This window comes from Pezoporus flaviventris, unplaced genomic scaffold (assembly GCF_033815535.1).
Source record: "Pezoporus flaviventris isolate CSIRO_AGI_PZ_B2104156 unplaced genomic scaffold, CSIRO_AGI_Pfla_v1 ptg000025l, whole genome shotgun sequence".
Lineage (NCBI taxonomy): Eukaryota > Metazoa > Chordata > Aves > Psittaciformes > Psittacidae > Pezoporus > Pezoporus flaviventris.
In genome coordinates this window covers 34,154,878-34,172,500 of record NW_026892573.1, presented here as the reverse complement: position 1 = coordinate 34,172,500, position 17,623 = coordinate 34,154,878, and the positions used below count along the sequence as shown (strand labels likewise).

The 17,623-nt window shown below is 56.0% G+C and overlaps 1 protein-coding gene across 1 annotated transcript in view; it reads right to left on the bottom strand.

Annotated features, from left to right (window-relative positions):
- The window catches only part of ARHGEF17 (Rho guanine nucleotide exchange factor 17), a 40,022-nt gene that overhangs the window by 11,656 nt on the left and 10,743 nt on the right, over positions 1 to 17,623 (bottom strand). Inside the window, exons 2-3 of the mRNA XM_061458099.1 lie at positions 2,705 to 2,782; positions 240 to 422 (exon numbers count right to left, since the gene is read on the bottom strand). Coding sequence (XP_061314083.1) covers positions 240 to 422; positions 2,705 to 2,782 — 261 coding nt within the window. The remainder of the gene's footprint in view (positions 1 to 239; positions 423 to 2,704; positions 2,783 to 17,623) is intronic.

The window sequence follows — 17,623 nt, the reverse complement described above, 5'->3', positions numbered from 1 at the left end:
GGAAGAAGCTGCCCCAAGGGTTAAACTGGCTCAGGGCTGGAGTGGGGAGGGTTCACCCCCCATCCACCCCCCTTGGGTTTTCACATTACGCTAAGCAGACAGCAGGCCTGGAGATTATCTCCTGTTCTCCATCCCAGGCCTGTTTGGCCTGTGCTGTAATCACTCCCCTGCCTCTAGATCCAAAACTTCTCCTGCTGGAGCTGGGGTCCCCCAGGGAAATCCACCCCACGCGGACCTACCGACTGCACCAGCAGGTCGCCCACTTTCTGCTTCTCGTGCCAGTTCTGCACACAGTCATGGATCTGCTCCAGGAACTGCTCGTGGTGCTCCAGCAGCTCGGGGATCTGGTCAAAGATCTCGTCCACCAGCGATGGGTCACACAGCAGCGAGTTCTCCGGTTGCTTCAGCGGCTTCATGTAACCCTATGGGGAAGCAAAGGCATTGGGGTCCCCATAGGTTGCTTTTCCTACCTCTCCCAGTAGGAATGTTTCACCCCCTGTTGACGAATGGGGATGCTCAATATGGGGATTGGTGGTGTCCTGCAGCAGGGGGGTCCCTCAGTGAACACTGGGTTGTAGGAGGCACCAGAAGGACCAGACAGCACCGGGTCCAAGGAGGTTTTGCCCCTCATCTCCCCTGAGTCCCATCCCACCCAGTGCATCCCCGTTGCAGTGTAGGGACTGGGACAGGTCTGCATGAGGATGTCCTCTGTCCCTCAGCCATGGCCTTGAGAGGCTCCAAGTCTTCGCTGTCATGAGCCCTGGTCACCTCCATCTGCAACAGAGCCTGATCTTGCTGGGAAATCAAGGCAATACGACCATGGGATCCAAAAGCTGATGCGTTCCTGATGGGCTTTAGGGTGTTTGAGACCAGGAAGGGCTGGTGGTGGATCAAGGCCTGGACCACTGCACCCAGCAGCCTCTTCTGGGCAATGGCCAATGAGGAACATTCAGGGCAGGCAGGAAAAGCAGGTCCTATGCAAGGCTATGCAAGCCCTTTCCTCCTGCTGTGGGGCAGAGCTGGTACCCAAGGATGGAGGTGGCTGGTACCAAGGGACGGTCATGACTGGTGCCAAGGGAGAGGAGAGGAGCAGGAATGGAAGAGCTGGATTTGCAATGGATGCAGGGTGGGGAAGGTCTTCTCAAGCCTTGCTGTTGCCTCTGCTTGACTGGTTTGGGGTGATGGCGTCCTCCAGGATGGTGGGAGGACCACGGAGCTGAGTGGTGAGGACAGGACCCACCTTGAGTGGCTTTGGACATCTCCATCCAATCTGGCAAAGGAGGAATCATCCCCAGGAAGAGGTTCCTCAAGCTGATGGTGGGTATCATGTGGAGACCCAAGTGAGAAGGGCCAAAGCCTTCCTGAGGGGTCCTACCCCACATCCTCTGCCCTACCATGGCCAACACACCACAGTGGGAGCTGGGCTGTGCCATGCATTCCACCTGCCATGAGACTGGGGGAGCAAGGAAAATACAGGGAAGAAGACAAGCCCCCACCTTGGTTCACAGGGAGAGCAGGCAGGGGTTCCCCATGCACCCTCCATACTGGCTGGAAGATGATGCTCCAAGGTGGTCCTTGTCCTGGTAGCCACCATGTTATATGTCACCAGGCCATGTTATGGATCTGAGCACCTTGTCCCAGCTGAGATGGGGAGCTGGGAGCCTCTGGAGCCCTGGGACTCCACCCCAGAAAGCAGGTCCCCCTGCTTGCACCATGTCAGGATGGGCAAGAGCTCAGGCATTCCCACCCTGTGGCTCCTACCCATGTTCAACCAGTTCGTCTAGTGGGGAACTGGTGAGGCCCAGCACTGCTGTCCACTCCAACCAGCCTCAGAGGATGACACAGACCATGGGATGGTCTCATCCATGCCAAGACCAGAGGGACATCACCCGACTCCAAACCCCATAGAGCTTCCCCAGAGACAGGGTCCTCTCACCCCTCCAAGGTAACATCTGTACTAGAAGCGGGTCCTTCCCTCCTGTAGTAACATCTGGGTCTCCATGGGGATTTATGGGCAGAGCCTGGCTGGGTGCTGAAATGATGGGTGCCCCATGCCCCCACGGACATGCCCGTGCCCTATAGGCACTGCTTCACATCCAGCAGAGCAGAGCTCTGCGTTTTAGGTGTTTCCACCTGCGGCGATGTGGTTGGACGACCCACACAGGCCTGACTCAGTCTCCAGGGCGTTGACCACCATTAACCTTCATTAACATCTGAAACGTGGGGTGGACCCTCCGGCCAGGGGGGTTGGAACCAGCTCAGTGAGAAAAGGACGGAGAAAAACCCCTTTGGCCCATGGCTGCAAGTAATGGCACCGGGAATGGGGGGTGTAAGGGGTCCCCCGTCATGGGACAACCACCAGCAACAGCCCAGGAGATGGGGTGCAACACGAGGGAGAGCTTTTTTTGGGGGGGGTAAGCATAGAAAAGGGTTGGGGACACGATACCTGCAAGGTGACAACCCACCAGGAACGCTATGGGCTTGATTTGGGGGGCAGAGGTGACCCCCATACGCCGTTCTTGACTCCCTTGAGGCGCTGCTCCCACCTCTGTCCTGCTGTCCCCAACATCCCCACTGCCACCAGTGCCCAATCCACCCCAACACCACGTCGGTGCCTTGGGGTGCAGCCAGGCTCCAACTTGGGCTGCCAGTGACGGTGACAACGACAAGGAAGGGATGGTCACCCCATGATGCGGGGCCGTACCTGCATCAAGGTGCGCAAGGACTCCACGTAGGACTGCTCCGTGTCCAGCAGCGTCATGATGACGTGTTTCCTCATGTCCTGCCCCGGGTGGGAAGAAAAAGAAGGTGAGTTTTGGGGTGCCACGGTGCAGGGGAGCTGCGTGGTGGGCTCGGTGCCGGCCCAGGGGCCCGGTGGGGAGGTTTGAGAGCCGGAGGAGCCCGGCTGGTGTCCAGCTCCCCTCCGCTCCCTCTCCACCCCGCTGGAGGAATCCAGGAGGATTAGGAAGTACATGACACGGAGCGCACAGAGACGCCTGGTTTCCGCCCTGGATCTCACAGCCCTACATGGGTCGGTCCCGGCGCCCTCCGTCTCTCTCCAGCAGCTCCGCTCCGAGTGGTCCCATAGGAATTCTCTATCCGGGAGCTGGGTTGTGGTGCTACAAGAGGGGGATTAATGGGGTGTGTGTGGGGGGGAAATGGGGAGGTGGTTGTGCGGGATGGGCTGCCAGCCTCGGGAAGCAGATGGGTTGGGGTCTTCTTGGCTGTGGGGCTTGGAGACCCTCCTTGTGTGCAGCACTTGGGGGGACGCCCCAGGAGCTCAGCCTGGGGGCAAGGTGCTCCAAAGGCTCTGAGCGCAGAGACACCCCAAAACTTCAGGATGCAGAGATGCTCCAGAGCCCAGGCTGTGAGGCACCCCGAAAGGTTTGGGTGCAGAGATGCTCCAAAGGCTCTGAGCACAGAGACACCCCAAAACTTCGGGATGCAGAGATGCTCCAGAGCCCAGGCTGTGAGGCACCCCAAAAGGTTTGGGTGCAGAGATGCTCCAAAGGCTCTGAGCGCAGAGACACCCCAAAAGGTTTGGGTAGAAGGTGCTGCAAGGACCCTGGTGCAGTGATACCCCAAATGTCTTGGGTGCAGAGATGCTCCAGAGACCCTGGGGGCAGAGATACCCCAATAGTTTCACGTGTAGATGCATTCCAGAGACTCTGGGTGTGAGACAACCCGAAAGCTCTGGGTAAAGAGATGCTCCAGAGACCCTGGGTGTGAGATACCCCGAAAGTTTTGGGTGTAGAAACGCTCCAAGGGCCTGGGTTTAGAGATACCCCAAAAGTTTTGCATGTGGAGGCACTCCAGAGACACTGGGTGCAGAGATACCCTGAAGGTTTTTGGTGCAGGGATGCTCCAAGTGTCCTTGGTGCAGATACCCCAAAAGTTCTGCATGAGCAGACTCTGCTGAGACCCTGGGTGTGAGACACCCCAAGTGTTTTGGGTGCAGAGACCATCTGCTGGCCCTAGGAAAGGAGATGCTCCAAGGTACTGGGTACGGAGACTGCAATGGTCCTGTTCCTGGAGACCATTTAAAGAGCAGAGACAGCCCAAACTGTGGGTGCAGGGACACCCCAAATACATTGAGTGCAATGATGCTCCAAAAGCCCTGAACGTGGAGATGCTCCAATGGACCTGGGCACACTCAAAGGACCCCATTAAGCAGGACACCCCCGAAGGCCATGGGTGTTGGGATACCCCAAGTGTTGTAGATGCAGGGATGCTACTAAAGCTCTGACAACAAGGACCTTGCAAAGGTGCAGGGTGCTTGGACACCCCAACAGCCCTGGGTGCAGAGATGTCGCACCGGGCCACCACAGCACGTTGGGACCAGGTTCCCCTGACCTGCAGGAGCCACAAAACCCCTATATCCCCCATCTCCTTGGGATGAGCCCATGTACACCCACCACTGCTCCCACTGGGGACACTTGAGGGCAAAGCTGCTCTGCAGCCATAGGAGGAAGCTTTAGCCCAACCAACCTCACCACAGATGGAGGTCACCATCACCCCAGTGTCCCCAGGGAGCAATGAGATCCTGCTCGGTGCTGGAGAACAGAGCCGTGCCTCAGTTTCCCCCCTCATCCACCAAGCCAATACTGGTCATTTCAGCCAAGCAAGGAGGAAACCACTGTTTAGAGCCAAACATTACGGTGACGGGTCCAAATCCCTCCAGGAATTCTGCCCCCCCCTCCCCTTCCCAAACCACAACAATGCTGGAGTCCTTGGGGACACCGGCTGAGACCTCCCCACTTCATTACACACTAGGGTTTATGAACGCTCTCACTGCTGGGTTCATTTGTTGTAAGCTGAAGGGCTCCCATGATGGATGGGCTTTAGGGGTACAGAGCATCTGCCGCCTCCATCCTGCCTCAGTTTCCTCAACCCTCTCGCAACCTGTAGCTCCCCATCTCAATATGATGCTCCTGGCATTTGCCAGAGCCATCCCAGCTCAGGACCAAAGCAAAGCGACAGGTGGATGAGCTGAACAGGCTCAGCACCGCACACTGCATCAGCAGCTACAGATTTGCAGCAGTGGGGAGATGCAGGATGAGGCCCAACTCTTGGCAAGGGGATTTGTTCCACTGTTACAGCAGTGGTATTATCCCAACAGGGGGAAATTCCCAGTGGGACGAGAAGCTGGAGGTAATGCAGCATCCTGCCAGGGCGAAGTGGTACCCAGGCGAGGGCAGGATGCACCCCACTGCATCCATTACCCCAGCAAAGCCTCTCCCTGTGGGGCTGATGTTGCTTTGGTCTCCATCTGCTCTCCCTGGGGACACCCCTGCTGCACCCAGGCCTCATCCTGCCTCCCCTGAGATGCTCAGCACCCTCGGGATCACGATGGGAATCGGGGCATTTCCCCACCAGCCAACGCCTCCATGGTGTAAATCAGCATCGAGAAGGGGGGTGGGGGGGGTGGCAGCGATGGCTTCAGCCCCTCCATCACCCTCTCCGGGTGGGAGCATCCTCCTTTCCCTGCAAACCCCGGGGGCGTCAGCCTGAGGATGAGGATGGAGCCACCGTTGCCACGGCAATCGCGGTCCAGACCCTGCAGGTACCAGGTTCTGCTGGGCGCGCACGTGTCCAAACATGACGCATCCATGCACCCTCCATACACCCCCCCCCATCCCACATCCCCCTTTTTCCTCTCCATCCCTAGATCCCCCCCACCCATTCCCCATCCCTTTCCCCCGTCACCTCGGTACCACCACGACCGCCACAACCCTTGTCCGGCAGCTCCTCGGCTGCTCCTCCGAGCCCGGAGGAGGCGAAGGCCGCGTCGATGCCGTCGCCGATGTCTCGCATGTCCTCCAGCGCGATGGTGAACTGCGCCAGAGTCCTCACCATCTGCAGCATGCGGGTCCCGGGGTCGGTCCGTCCCACGCCGCCCAAGGAATAAAAGATATTGAATATATATATATATATACACACACAGAGAGATCTCCCACTTTAAAGCAGCCGGGATGCAGCAAGGAGGGGGGATAAAGCAGAGCTATTTATATCAGTAGGGTTCTGTGTGTGTACATATATATATATATAGGAATGGAGGTATCAAAAGCCCTCCCGCAGAGCGGCAGCAGGATGCGTCCGTGGCCGCACGCGGGTCCCCGGCCCCGGGTGCTACCGAGGCACGGGCGGAAAGGAGCAATGGGAGACGGAGGCTGAGCCGTGCCCACACACGCGCATGGATGCAGGCAGGGCCGGATCCTGCTGGGAAGATGCTGTTGGAGAGGCTTCGCCGGAGGAAGATGTTGTATTGGGGAAGGGGGGGGAACGAGGCTTTCTTGGGGCGTGGGATTTTTAGGGAGAGGGGGATGCAGAGATCGTTGGGGTGCTCAGCATCCTTGGGGTCTCCATCCCCATCAATGGAGGGGTCCCTGGGTACCGTGTCCCCCCCCAACCCAACCTTGCAAACAGGGAAACCGGGGCATGGAGCGAGCCCGCTTCTCCCCACATCATCACCTCAGCACCCACATCCCTGCCTGCGGGGGGATGCACCCTGCCCGGATCCATTTGTACCGCTCCCCTCCGGCTTGCTTAATTAAATGTAATTAGCCGCTCAGCCCGTTGCCACAGCAACGGCGTGCAGCAGGGCTGCTTCCTCCCGTTGCAGCCAGTACATTTCCTCCTGGTAATGAGGATGAGGAGCATCTCACCCCGGGGAGAGTGCACCCATCCATGGGCGCAATGCTGTGCAACCATCTGGTGTCCCCCCCCGGGCACCCTCCATGGCCGAGGACGTTCAACTCAGTGCAGATAATGGGAAGGGAGGTGCAGCAGCCTTACATACACTCTGGCACTGGGATCAGGGAGGAGGGACCCGCAGCACCCGGTGTGGGCAGGATGGGTGCCTGCAGTGCCCCCGGTACAGCCAATTGCGTTAGGGGTAATGAGCTGCTTGCAAAGCAGAGGCTCCTGCAACTTCTTCTGCAGCACCATGGTCATTCCAGACCTGTTTCTGCTGCAATCCCAGACCTGTCTGGGTTGCAATCCCAAATCCATTTGCATTGCAATCCTGGACCCGTTTGGGCTGCAGTCCTGAACTTCTCTGGGATCCAGTCCCAAACACATTTCTGTTGTAATCCCAGGCCCATGTAGGTTGCAATGAGCTGCAACCTTGGGTCAATCCCAGACCCACCTGTGTTTCAATCCCAGGATGTTCTGGGTTCCAGTCCCAGACCCATTTGGGCTGCAATCCCAAACTCATTCCAATTGCAACCCCAGGCCCACCTGTGTTGCAATCTTAGACCCAATTGTATTGCAATCCTGGGCAATTCTGGGATCCAACCCCAGACCCATTTCTATTGCAGTCCCAGAGCCAGCTGGGTTGCAAACCTGAGCCCATTTGGATTCCAATCCCAGACCCACCTGGTTTGCAATCCCACGTGTGTTTGAATTCCAACCCCAGGACCACCTGTGCTCCAGTCCTGGACCCATCTATTTGCCAATCCCAGAGCTGAATGGGTTTCACACCCACACCTGGCTCCATGTGGGCTGCAGCCTTGGACTCGTTTAGGTTGCAACCTGGGGCCCATGTTTTCCAGTCCCACTCCCGTTTGGATTGAACCCCAGGTCCAGCTGTGTTGCCATCCCCAGACCCACTTCTGTTGCAGTTCTGGACCCATCTGGGGTGCAACCCTGATGCTTTTGGGTTGTAGTCCTGGGCTGTTCTGGGTTGGAACCCCAGACCCACTTGGTTTGCAAGCCTGGGTCCATCAGTGTTGTTATACTGGGCTCATTCAGGTTCCAATCCCAGACCCAACAACCTGGCTGCAATCCCAAACCCACCTGGGCTGCAGTTCTGGACCTGTTTGGGCTGTAACCCCAGAGCAATCTGGGTTTCAGTCCCAGACCCACTTGGTTTGGAAGCCTGGTTCTGTCTGCATTGCAATTCCAGGCTCTTTTGGGTTCCAGTCCCAGGCCCATCTATCTGCAATCCCAAACCCATTCCAGTTGCAACCCCAGGCTCATCTGCACTGCAACCCAGATCCATCAGGATTTCAATCCTGGATCCATTTCCATTGCAATCCCAGTCCCATCTGGGCTCCAATCCCAGACCTATCTGGCTGCAGTCCTGGACCCATGTGAGCTGCAGTTCTGGACTGATTTGGGCTGCAACCCCAGAGCCATTTGGGTTGCAATCCCAAACCTATTCCTGTTGCAAACCCAGACCCATTAAGGTTGCAACCCCAGGTCCAACTGCACTGCAACCCCAGACCCACTTGGTTTGCAACCCTGGGGCCGTTTGCATTGCAGTCCATGGCTCATACGGGTTGCAATCCCAGATGCACTTGGTTTGGAATCCTCAGCCCATGTGTGTTGCAATCCCTGATCCACTTGGGTTGCAATCCCAAGATGATTCCCATTGCAATCCCAAACTCATTCCCATTGCAATCAAAACCTCATTCCCATTGCAATTCCAAACTCATTCCCATTGTCATCCCAAGCTCATTCCCATCGCAATCCCAAACTCATTCCCATTGCCATCCCAAACTCATTCCCATTGCAATCCCAAACTCATTCCCATTGCCATCCCAAACTCATTCTCATTGCAATCCCAAACTCATTCCCACTGCAATCCCAAACTCATTCCCATTGCCATCCCAAACTCATTCCCATTGCCATCCCAAACTCATTCCCATTGCAATCCCAAACTCATTCCCATTGCCATCCCAAACTCATTCCCATTGCAATCCCAAACTCATTCCCACTGCAATCCCAAACTCATTCCCATTGCCATCCCAAACTCATTCCCATTGCCATCCCAAACTCATTCCCATTGCAATCCCAAACTCATTCCCATTGCCATCCCAAACTCATTCCCATTGCAATCCCTGACCCATCAAGGTTGCAAACCTGGGTCCATCTGCATTGCAATCCCTGACCCATCTAGGTTACAACCCCCATCCCATTCCCATTGCAATCCCTGACCCATCTAGGTTACAACCCCCATCCCATTCCCATTGCAATCTCTGACCCATCTAGGTTGCAATCCCCATCCCATTCCCATTGCAATCCCTGACCCATCTAGGTTGCAATCCCCATCCCATTCCCATTGCAATCCCTGACCCATCTAGGTTGCAATCCCCATCCCCTTCCCATTGCAATCCCCGACCCATCTAGGTTGCAATCCCCATCCCCTTCCCATTGCAATCCCCGACCCATCTAGGTTGCAATCCCCATCCCATTCCCATTGCAATCCCTGACCCATCTAGGTTGCAATCCCCATCCCATTCCCATTGCAATCCCTGACCCATCTAGGTTGCAATCCCCATCCCATTCCCATTGCAATCCCTGACCCATCTAGGTTGCAATCCCCATCCCATTCCCATTGCAATCCCTGACCCATCTAGGTTGCAATCCCCATCCCCTTCCCATTGCAATCCCTGACCCATCTAGGTTGCAATCCCCATCCCCTTCCCATTGCAATCCCTGACCCATCTAGGTTGCAATCCCCATCCCATTCCCATTGCAATCCCTGACCCATCTAGGTTGCAATCCCCATCCCATTCCCATTGCAATCCCTGCCTCCTCTGAACCGCGGCCCTGGCCGCTGCATCGCTGTGATGCTGCTGCAATGGTGACCGGCTGCTCCGCCTGCAGCAACGCCCTCCAGCATTCCCATGGGAATGCCTGTCCCCGGGGAGAGCAGGGGGATCCCTCCATCTGCACAGGGTCCTTCCCACACCCCCCCAAACACCCCCCCTTGAATCGATCCTTTCATTTAACCCAGCATCTCCCCGCGGTGGCATAGCAAGTAGATTCTCTGCTGTCTACTATGAAGGCTGAGCTTTCTCCGGATGGATTTAAAAACCTCTCTCAAACCCACCCAACCTCTTTGGAGGTTATCGGAGGGGGGAAAGGACGGATGGGGAAGGGTTAAATCCATCGCTGCCTGCACCACTACATCCCGCTGTGCACCGAGGGGCCCGACCGAGACCATCCCATCCCGCATCACCCAGGGAAGGAAAAGCCGGAGCGATGCCGGCCATTCCCGCTGGCCGCCGAGCCCGGACCCCCCTGCACGCGGCCCGCAGCCCACAGGAAATTCCTGGGAGTGTTTGGCCACTCCAACAGCGCTGCCTATTTTTAGGGCCGTCTCAAATACGAGCGGGTTATTTTTAGCCGCGCGGCTCTTTGTAAACACCTTTAGGTTTCCTTTCGGACCGGCCTTTTGGTTTTGGCAACCTGGGTGTTTCCTCCATTCCCCCAGACAACCCAAACCCTCCTAGAGAAAGCATCCTGATCCCTTGGGATGCTCACCCCCCCATCCCAAAGGTTTGTGGCAGCATCGCGAGGATGCTCCTGAAAACCCGGTGATGGAGCGCATCCAACACTGGGGATTCGGGGGTTCAGCAGCACCTCAGACCCGGGATTGGAAGCTCAGAGAAGAGGGTTTCCCTCTGGCATTGGGAATACCACCCTGCTTGGCCTCCTGAGGAAGGATGGGAGCTCTCCTGGCGTGCTTGTGTTATTTCTTAATAAGCCTCTGGGTGCAAATCCATCATCTTCACTTTCCCTGCCTGGGCACAGTGATGCAGGAGGAGCTTGAGCATCCCTGGGGATTTGAAAGCATCTTAAAGGATTAAAAACAGGACCTGGGAATTGTGTCCTGCTCCCATCCCCTCCTAACAAAGAGGCATCAATAGAGAAAAAAAGGCCCAAAATGTTAATTCTTTTAAGAAAAATTGAATTTGGAGGGGGGGTAAAAGGAGAGCAGGGATGTGCATCCATGAGGAGTCCCAGCCATCGCAGCAACTTCAACCTTTGAGCCCAGGCTGAGACCATGCACACATCAGGGCAAGTAATGAGGCACTGGGACCTGGGTCACTGGAGGCAGGGAAGCGCAGGAGGGTGTCACACGTGCTGTCATCACCCAGTCTGGGATGCTAAAATCACATCCCAAGGGAAGAGGGGGAATCTCCTTATCTGTCAGAGGCATAGTTTCACCCCAGATTCCCTTCCTGGACCTGCAGCACGCAGCATCTCTCTGAGGCCATTGGTGTGATGAGTTGTGCCAGGGCTCAGCCATAGGGGATTTTGACTTTAAGACCTCCTTTTGGGGCAAAAATCTCCTGCTTTAGGGAAAACCTGGAGTGGGTTGGGCCATTTTGGGAGTGGGATTTGCCACTCGGGGCCTTCCCAGCTCATCCTTCCGGCAGCTGCTGAAGGAGGAGCTAATCCTGCTTCAAGCAGAGCTATTCCCACCCCTCCAAAGAGTGCCAAAATGGGAAGAATAAATAAGTACAAGTTGTTTCCCCCCCGCCCCAGACAGCTCCTGATGCTCTGCACTGCTAGGTGAGGGAGGGAGGATTCTCTAGTGTCTCGTAGTAGGGTTGTGCTAGGAGCAGCCTGAATCTCAGCACCTCGAGTCTCCCATTCCCAGTTTGGAAGAAACTGGAGGAAAGTGGAATTTCTGCACCTTTTCTTTCCCTGGATGCTTCTTCCCAGGATAGATCCCACTAGAGGGAGCTGGGATATAACTGGGATATAGCAGGACCCACTGGACTGTGGGGATAGTCCTCTGCCCCTGGGAGCATGCAGTGCATAGTGAATGCTTAAGCTTAACACACCCTTAGCTTAATTTCTATCAAACTCCTGGAACTAAAAGACTTGGAAACAAAACCAGAGCTGCTTCCATCCATCCCAAGGTGACAAACATCAAAGAGCATCATCCCAACACATAAAACTTGCTTGCACAGCTGCAAAAGCCCCTGGCTGGCACCTTGGGTACCAGTCACCTCCATCCCTCGGCACCAGTAAACGCCATTCCTGGTACAAGCCACCTATCCCTGGTACTAGTCCTCCTCATCCCTGGGTACCAGTTACCACATCCCTGCCAATGTCACTCTATCCTTGGGTACCAGTACCCCCATCCCTGGATACCAATCATCTTTTTTCCAGAGTATGTCACCCCATCCCCGGGTACCAATCACCTCCATCCCTGGTACCATCCACTTCCATCCCTAGGCACCAGACACCTCCATTCCTGGATACCAGCCACATCCAACCCTGGTCTCAGTCTCTGGTCATCCTTGGGTACCAGTTGACCCATCCCTGAGTACCAGTAATCTCCACCACTGATAGGAGCCCCCACCATCCCTGCGTACAAGCCACCTCCATCCTTGGGCACCAGTCACAGATATCTCTCAGTTACCAGCTACCTCAATCCCTGGGTATCCCAAGGAACCTCCATCCCTTGTATCAGCCACTGCTATTCCTGACTACCAATCACCTCCATTCCTGGGCACTAGTCATGACTATCCCTTGGTACCAGCCACCTCCATCCTTGGGAACCATTCATGAATATCTCCTGGTTACCAGCTACCTCAGTTCTTGGGTACCAGCCACCTCCATCCCTGGTATCAGCCACTGCCATCCCGGGGTACAAGTCACCCCATCCCTTGGCACCAGTCACGACCATCCCTTGGTACCAGCCACCTCCATCCTCGTGTACCAGCAAACCCATCCCTTGTGCTGGCCGCTGCCATTCCTGGGCACCAGTCACGATCATCCCTGGACACCAATCATGACCATCCCTTTGGTACAAGCCACCTCCATCCCTGGAACCACCAGGCCCCATTGTCCTGCAGAAACCACTCTCCACATCCCAGGGGAGCAGCAGGACCCGTGTCAGAGGTAGGGTGATGCTGTAGAGCATCACATCCGGGGCTGCATCCCTTCCCAGCCCTGCCACTCAGCTCTCCCACGGGTAAGGAAAGCCAGAGCCGCTTTCCAAAGCGTAACTTCTTGAAAGCAATGAAGAGCATAAATCAGCAGCTCTGATTCAGCTCCACTTCGGTTACTAATAATACTCCCGTGTTTATTCGCAGTCCTGGGGCTGGAGATGTTTGCTTTTCCCTCGGTCGTGGTTTTTCCCAGGCTCCCAGCTCACAGAGGAGCCTTGATTCGTTCAGGGATGCTCCCATGGAGAAACCCGGCACCATAACCGCCTCCAGGACAGGGAGGAAGAGGAGGAGGAGAAAGAGGAGGAGGAGGGTGGCTTCAGCCCCAAACGGATGCGCTGAGAATTCAGTTGTTTTCCCTTCTTTGACTTCTCGGCTGCCGTGATTCATCCCAGAGGACACGGCCTGGCTGCAATTCTGCTTTTTAAGTGTGAGAAAAAAACAGGAATAACAAAGAAAGGAGTTGGAGCAATTCTGCAGGGTGGGGTGGAAGGATGCTGGGAATCCCGGTGCCATCCTGGTGACCGGCAGTGCTGGGATTGGTGCCGGTGGGATGGGAAACAGGGAGATGGCAGGAGCCTCATTTCCCACAGCAACAAAAAATCGTCCTCTAAAGGCATTGTGGGGCTTTTCCCATGGGATTTTCACTTCAAATTAGGGTTTGCATCACCTCTCTCTCCTCTTCCCCTCCAAACACAAGGCTCAGATTCATGCTGGTGCATCTCAGAGCATCCTCCCTGTGCTGCTGGCAGCATCCCATGGATCCCCCCTCCCCACGTCCCACTCTCACCCCACCTGTGATGCTCACCCCGCCTTGCACACACACATCCCTACCATCCATCCCCTTGCAGAACCCGTGTTGCCGTGGTCCAGGGCGCAGGGGGGGCTTCCCGGCCCCCTGTTTGCACGGAGCCTTTCCCGAGCCCTGGAGCAGCTTTCACCAAATATGGAAGGATTTTTTTGGCCTCCGGTTTTCGGCACGCAGGCCACGGCCCAAGAGTGCAGCTTTCCAGATGCTGAGGTCAGCCCTGCTCTTCTCTCCCCCTCCTCCTCCTCCTCCTCCTCCTTCTCTGCTGCCTTCCCTAAGTGCTGGGCCCTGCAATGCTACCCCCTGACTCATCAGCATCCCTGGATCCTCACCAGCATCCTCCAAAAGCACCTAAAAAGCAATAGTTACTGGGATTCTGCGGGGGGGGAAGGAAGGCAGGGAGAAGGGTGACTGATGCTGGCACCCCTCAGCATCTCTGCTGGGCACCAGCCTGGCACACGGGGGTATGAGATGCCCTGGGTGCCCTTGTGGTGTGGATCCAGGTGAAAGGGGTGCAAGAAAACTTGAGGTACCCAGGAGGGCACTGGTTTGGCATGCAGGGGGTGATGAGCAACAGGAGATGATGGGCACCAGGAGGTGATGGGCATCAGAAAGGATTGGTACCCACAAGATGATGGGCACCAGGATTTACTGGGCACCAGGAGCTGATGGGCACCTGAAGCTGATGGGAAGTAGGAACAAATGGGCATCGAGTGCTGATGGGCATCCAGGAGATGAAGGGCACCAGGACAATGGGCACCTGAGGGCCAAAGGGAATGCACCCAGGTACAAATGGGCATGAGGATCCACTGGGCACCAGGAGCTGTGGGGCATCAGGAGCTGATGGGCACCCATGTGCCCGTTTGGGCCCATAATTCTAGGAGCATCAGAACCTAAGAGATATCCAGGAGCCAAAGAGCACTCAAGAGCTGATGGATGCTCAGAAGCTGATGGATGCACAGGAGCTACCCTGGAGCCCATGGGCACCAGGAGCTGGCAACACCAAAGAGCTTATGGGTGCCCAGGAGCTGTTGGGTACTGAGAAGCCAACAGAAACCCAGGAGTCCATGGGTACCCAGAAGCCAATGGGCAACCCAGAGGTACCCAGGAGCTGATGGATTCCCGAGATCCAATAGGTACCAGGAATCCATGGGTACTAAGAAGCCAATGGACACCCCATGGGCACTCAGGGAGCTGATGGGTGCCCAGGCTCCAACAGGTACCAGGCGTCCACAGGCACCCATGAGTCAGCAAGCACGAAGCAGCTGATGGGACACCCAGGAGCCAACAGTCACCAGGGAGCTTAGGGGCATCCAGGAGTCCATGGGCACCCAAGAACTGATGGACAGCCAGCATCCAGCAGGTACCCAGGAGTCCATGGGCACCCATGAACCCACATGCAACCAAGAGCTGAGAGACACTCAGGAGGTGATGGGCACCCAGGAGCCAACAGGTACCCAGGAGTCCGCGGATACCCAGCAGACAATGGGCATCCAGAGAGCATGGGGATGCAGGAATTGATGGATTCCCATGATCCAACAGGTACCAGAAGTTCATGGACACCCACAAATCCACAAGAAACCACACAATGACAAGAACCCATGAGCTGATGGGCACCAGGGATCCAACAGGTACCAGGAGTCCATGGGCACCCAGAAATGCACAAATAACCAGGAGATGATGGGCATCCAGGATCCGACAGGTATCCAGAAGTCCCTGAGCAGCCAGGAGCTGATGGGTACCCAGAAGCTGATGGGCACCCAGGGACACACAGCAGTCCATGAGCATCCAGGAGCATCAATGGGTACCCAAGAACTAATGGGCACCCAGGAGCTGATGGACATCCATGTGCCAACAAGCACCAGGAATCCATGGGCACCCCCAAATCCTCAAGCATGCAGGAGCTGATGGGCACCCAGGAACTGATGGGCACCCAGGAGCCCCAAACAGCCTATGCCATGCCCCTGCCCTGGCTCTTCTCATGCCCCCCCTGCCTGTATCCATCACCTTGGCAGCAGCCTGGATGCAACCACTATGCGAAAACCCCTGTTGAGCCCACAACAGCCTCCATCCCCAGCATCACCCATACCCCATGGACACCCAGCCCTGCAGCACCCCATGTTCAGGGTCCCCTCACCCAGCACGGCTGCAAATGGGGCAGCGGGGAGCTGCAGGGGGGGACACCATGGACCTCTCCAGGAACGCCCACATCCCACGTCACAATCAGAGCAAGGCGAGAGGTGACACCTTCCCTGCCATGTCATTGTCACAGCAGCACCCCAAGGTGAGGGGGAGAAGGGGGAAAAGGAAAGGGTGTTTCAGCATCTACTGACCTGCTCCGGGTTCGGATGACCAAGGGACGAGTCCCCTCTCCGCTTACTGAGGCTCTGAGCCATCTACATCCCATCTCACCAAGGTTTTGGGCAACCAAAAAAGCCAGAAGGAGCAAACCCGATCCCCTACTGCTAGAGACGGTGTTTCTGCTGAGGGGTCAGGATGAAACCTTTCCAACCCCCCCCCAAAAAAAAAAGCAAGAAGAAGGATGCCAAATCAGGGCAGGCCGACGAGTCTGCTGCTACTCCAGCTATAAAAAGCAGGAAACCATATCCCGGGCTTGGAGATGCCAATCTTCCCATGCAAACAACTCCCTTCTTGTTTTTTTTGGAGAGCACCGGAGGGCTGGGGAACAGGCAGTCACAAATAGCAACTCCATCGCAACGCCAAGGAACCGCTTTCCAGGCCCACGCGAGGATGCTGGTGTCCCCACGGCACGACCGTGGCTTCTCCTGAGGGGACAGGGTGGTGGCTGTTCCCCACATTGGGATGGTGGCTTCTCCAGAGGGGATGTGGTGGTGGCAGTTCCCATGTTGGAAACACGTCCCGGTGGCTCTTTCAGAGGTGGATGCTACCACAGATGTCCTTTTCCCAGCATATCCATGCAGAGAGGTCCTACTGGGAGTTGTTGGTGTCTTGAATGTCACCAGTGGGGTGGAAGGCAGTGGTGGCCATTGCCAAGAAGGACATGCCCAGGGGCTCTGGGACATCACAGGCCATGGGGGCACACGAGCCCAACGTGTTCCTGCCCTCAACCCTTCTACCCCTCAGACTAAAGAGATTCAACTCACAATGACCTGTTATAAGGCACAGGGGGACACAACCAGCCTGGGGACGACCCTGTCTGCAACCAGAAGAGGTGGTCACAGAGCAACGGGTCCCAGCACAGGCAGGAACGGGGCAGACTGGGACCAGTCCCCCAGAAGCTGAGCAGCTCCAAGAGGAGCTTGCACCAAGAGCAAGTTACTGGGATAGCTTTACCCAGATGCTGATTTTCATTCTCCCTCCCATTGGCCGGGCCACAGTTCCCAAAGACCCAAAAGGAAACACGCTATTTTTAGAGAAGAGTTCATTTACTGGAGCCATTCCCTCTGAAATTCCTCACCCATCCTCTCCATGGAAACCAAGGGAGCCCGGAGAAACAGCCCCACCGGGACCAACCATCAGAGCTTTAAAAAGAGCCACGTTGAGGGGAAGTGGCTGATTTTGCTTCTCCGACACATCCTGGCCTGGAAACACCATGGTGGAAGGCTCAGAGCACTTGGTTTAGGGGGTTCTGTCTGTGCAAGCTGGGCTTGATGCCTTCAAGAGGAGATGGCCTAGAAGATGGACCATGCCCACCCTGGAAAGCATGTGTGTATGGCTAGTGGGGCCTCTTGTTTTGGATGGGTGGTGGAGAGAGGTGGAGACGATGGCTGGATGGCTGTATGGAGATGGATGGAGATGGGAGGAGGTGGATGGATGGATGGATGGATGGATGTATGGATGGATGGACAGATGGAGATGGAGTGGAGAAGGATAAAGCTGGATGGATGGAGATGGATGGATGAGTAGTTGGAGATGGGCAGATAGAGATGTATATAGGAATGGAAATGGGTGGATGGAGATGGATAAATGAATGGAGAATGGATGGATGGAAGCATGGAGATGGATGGTGGAGGTGGATGGACTTCGATGAATGAGTGGTTGGAGGTGAGTAGATAGAGATGTATGTACGATGGAAGTGGGTGGATAGAGATGGATGGATGGATGGATGGATGGATGGATGGATGGATGGATGGATGGA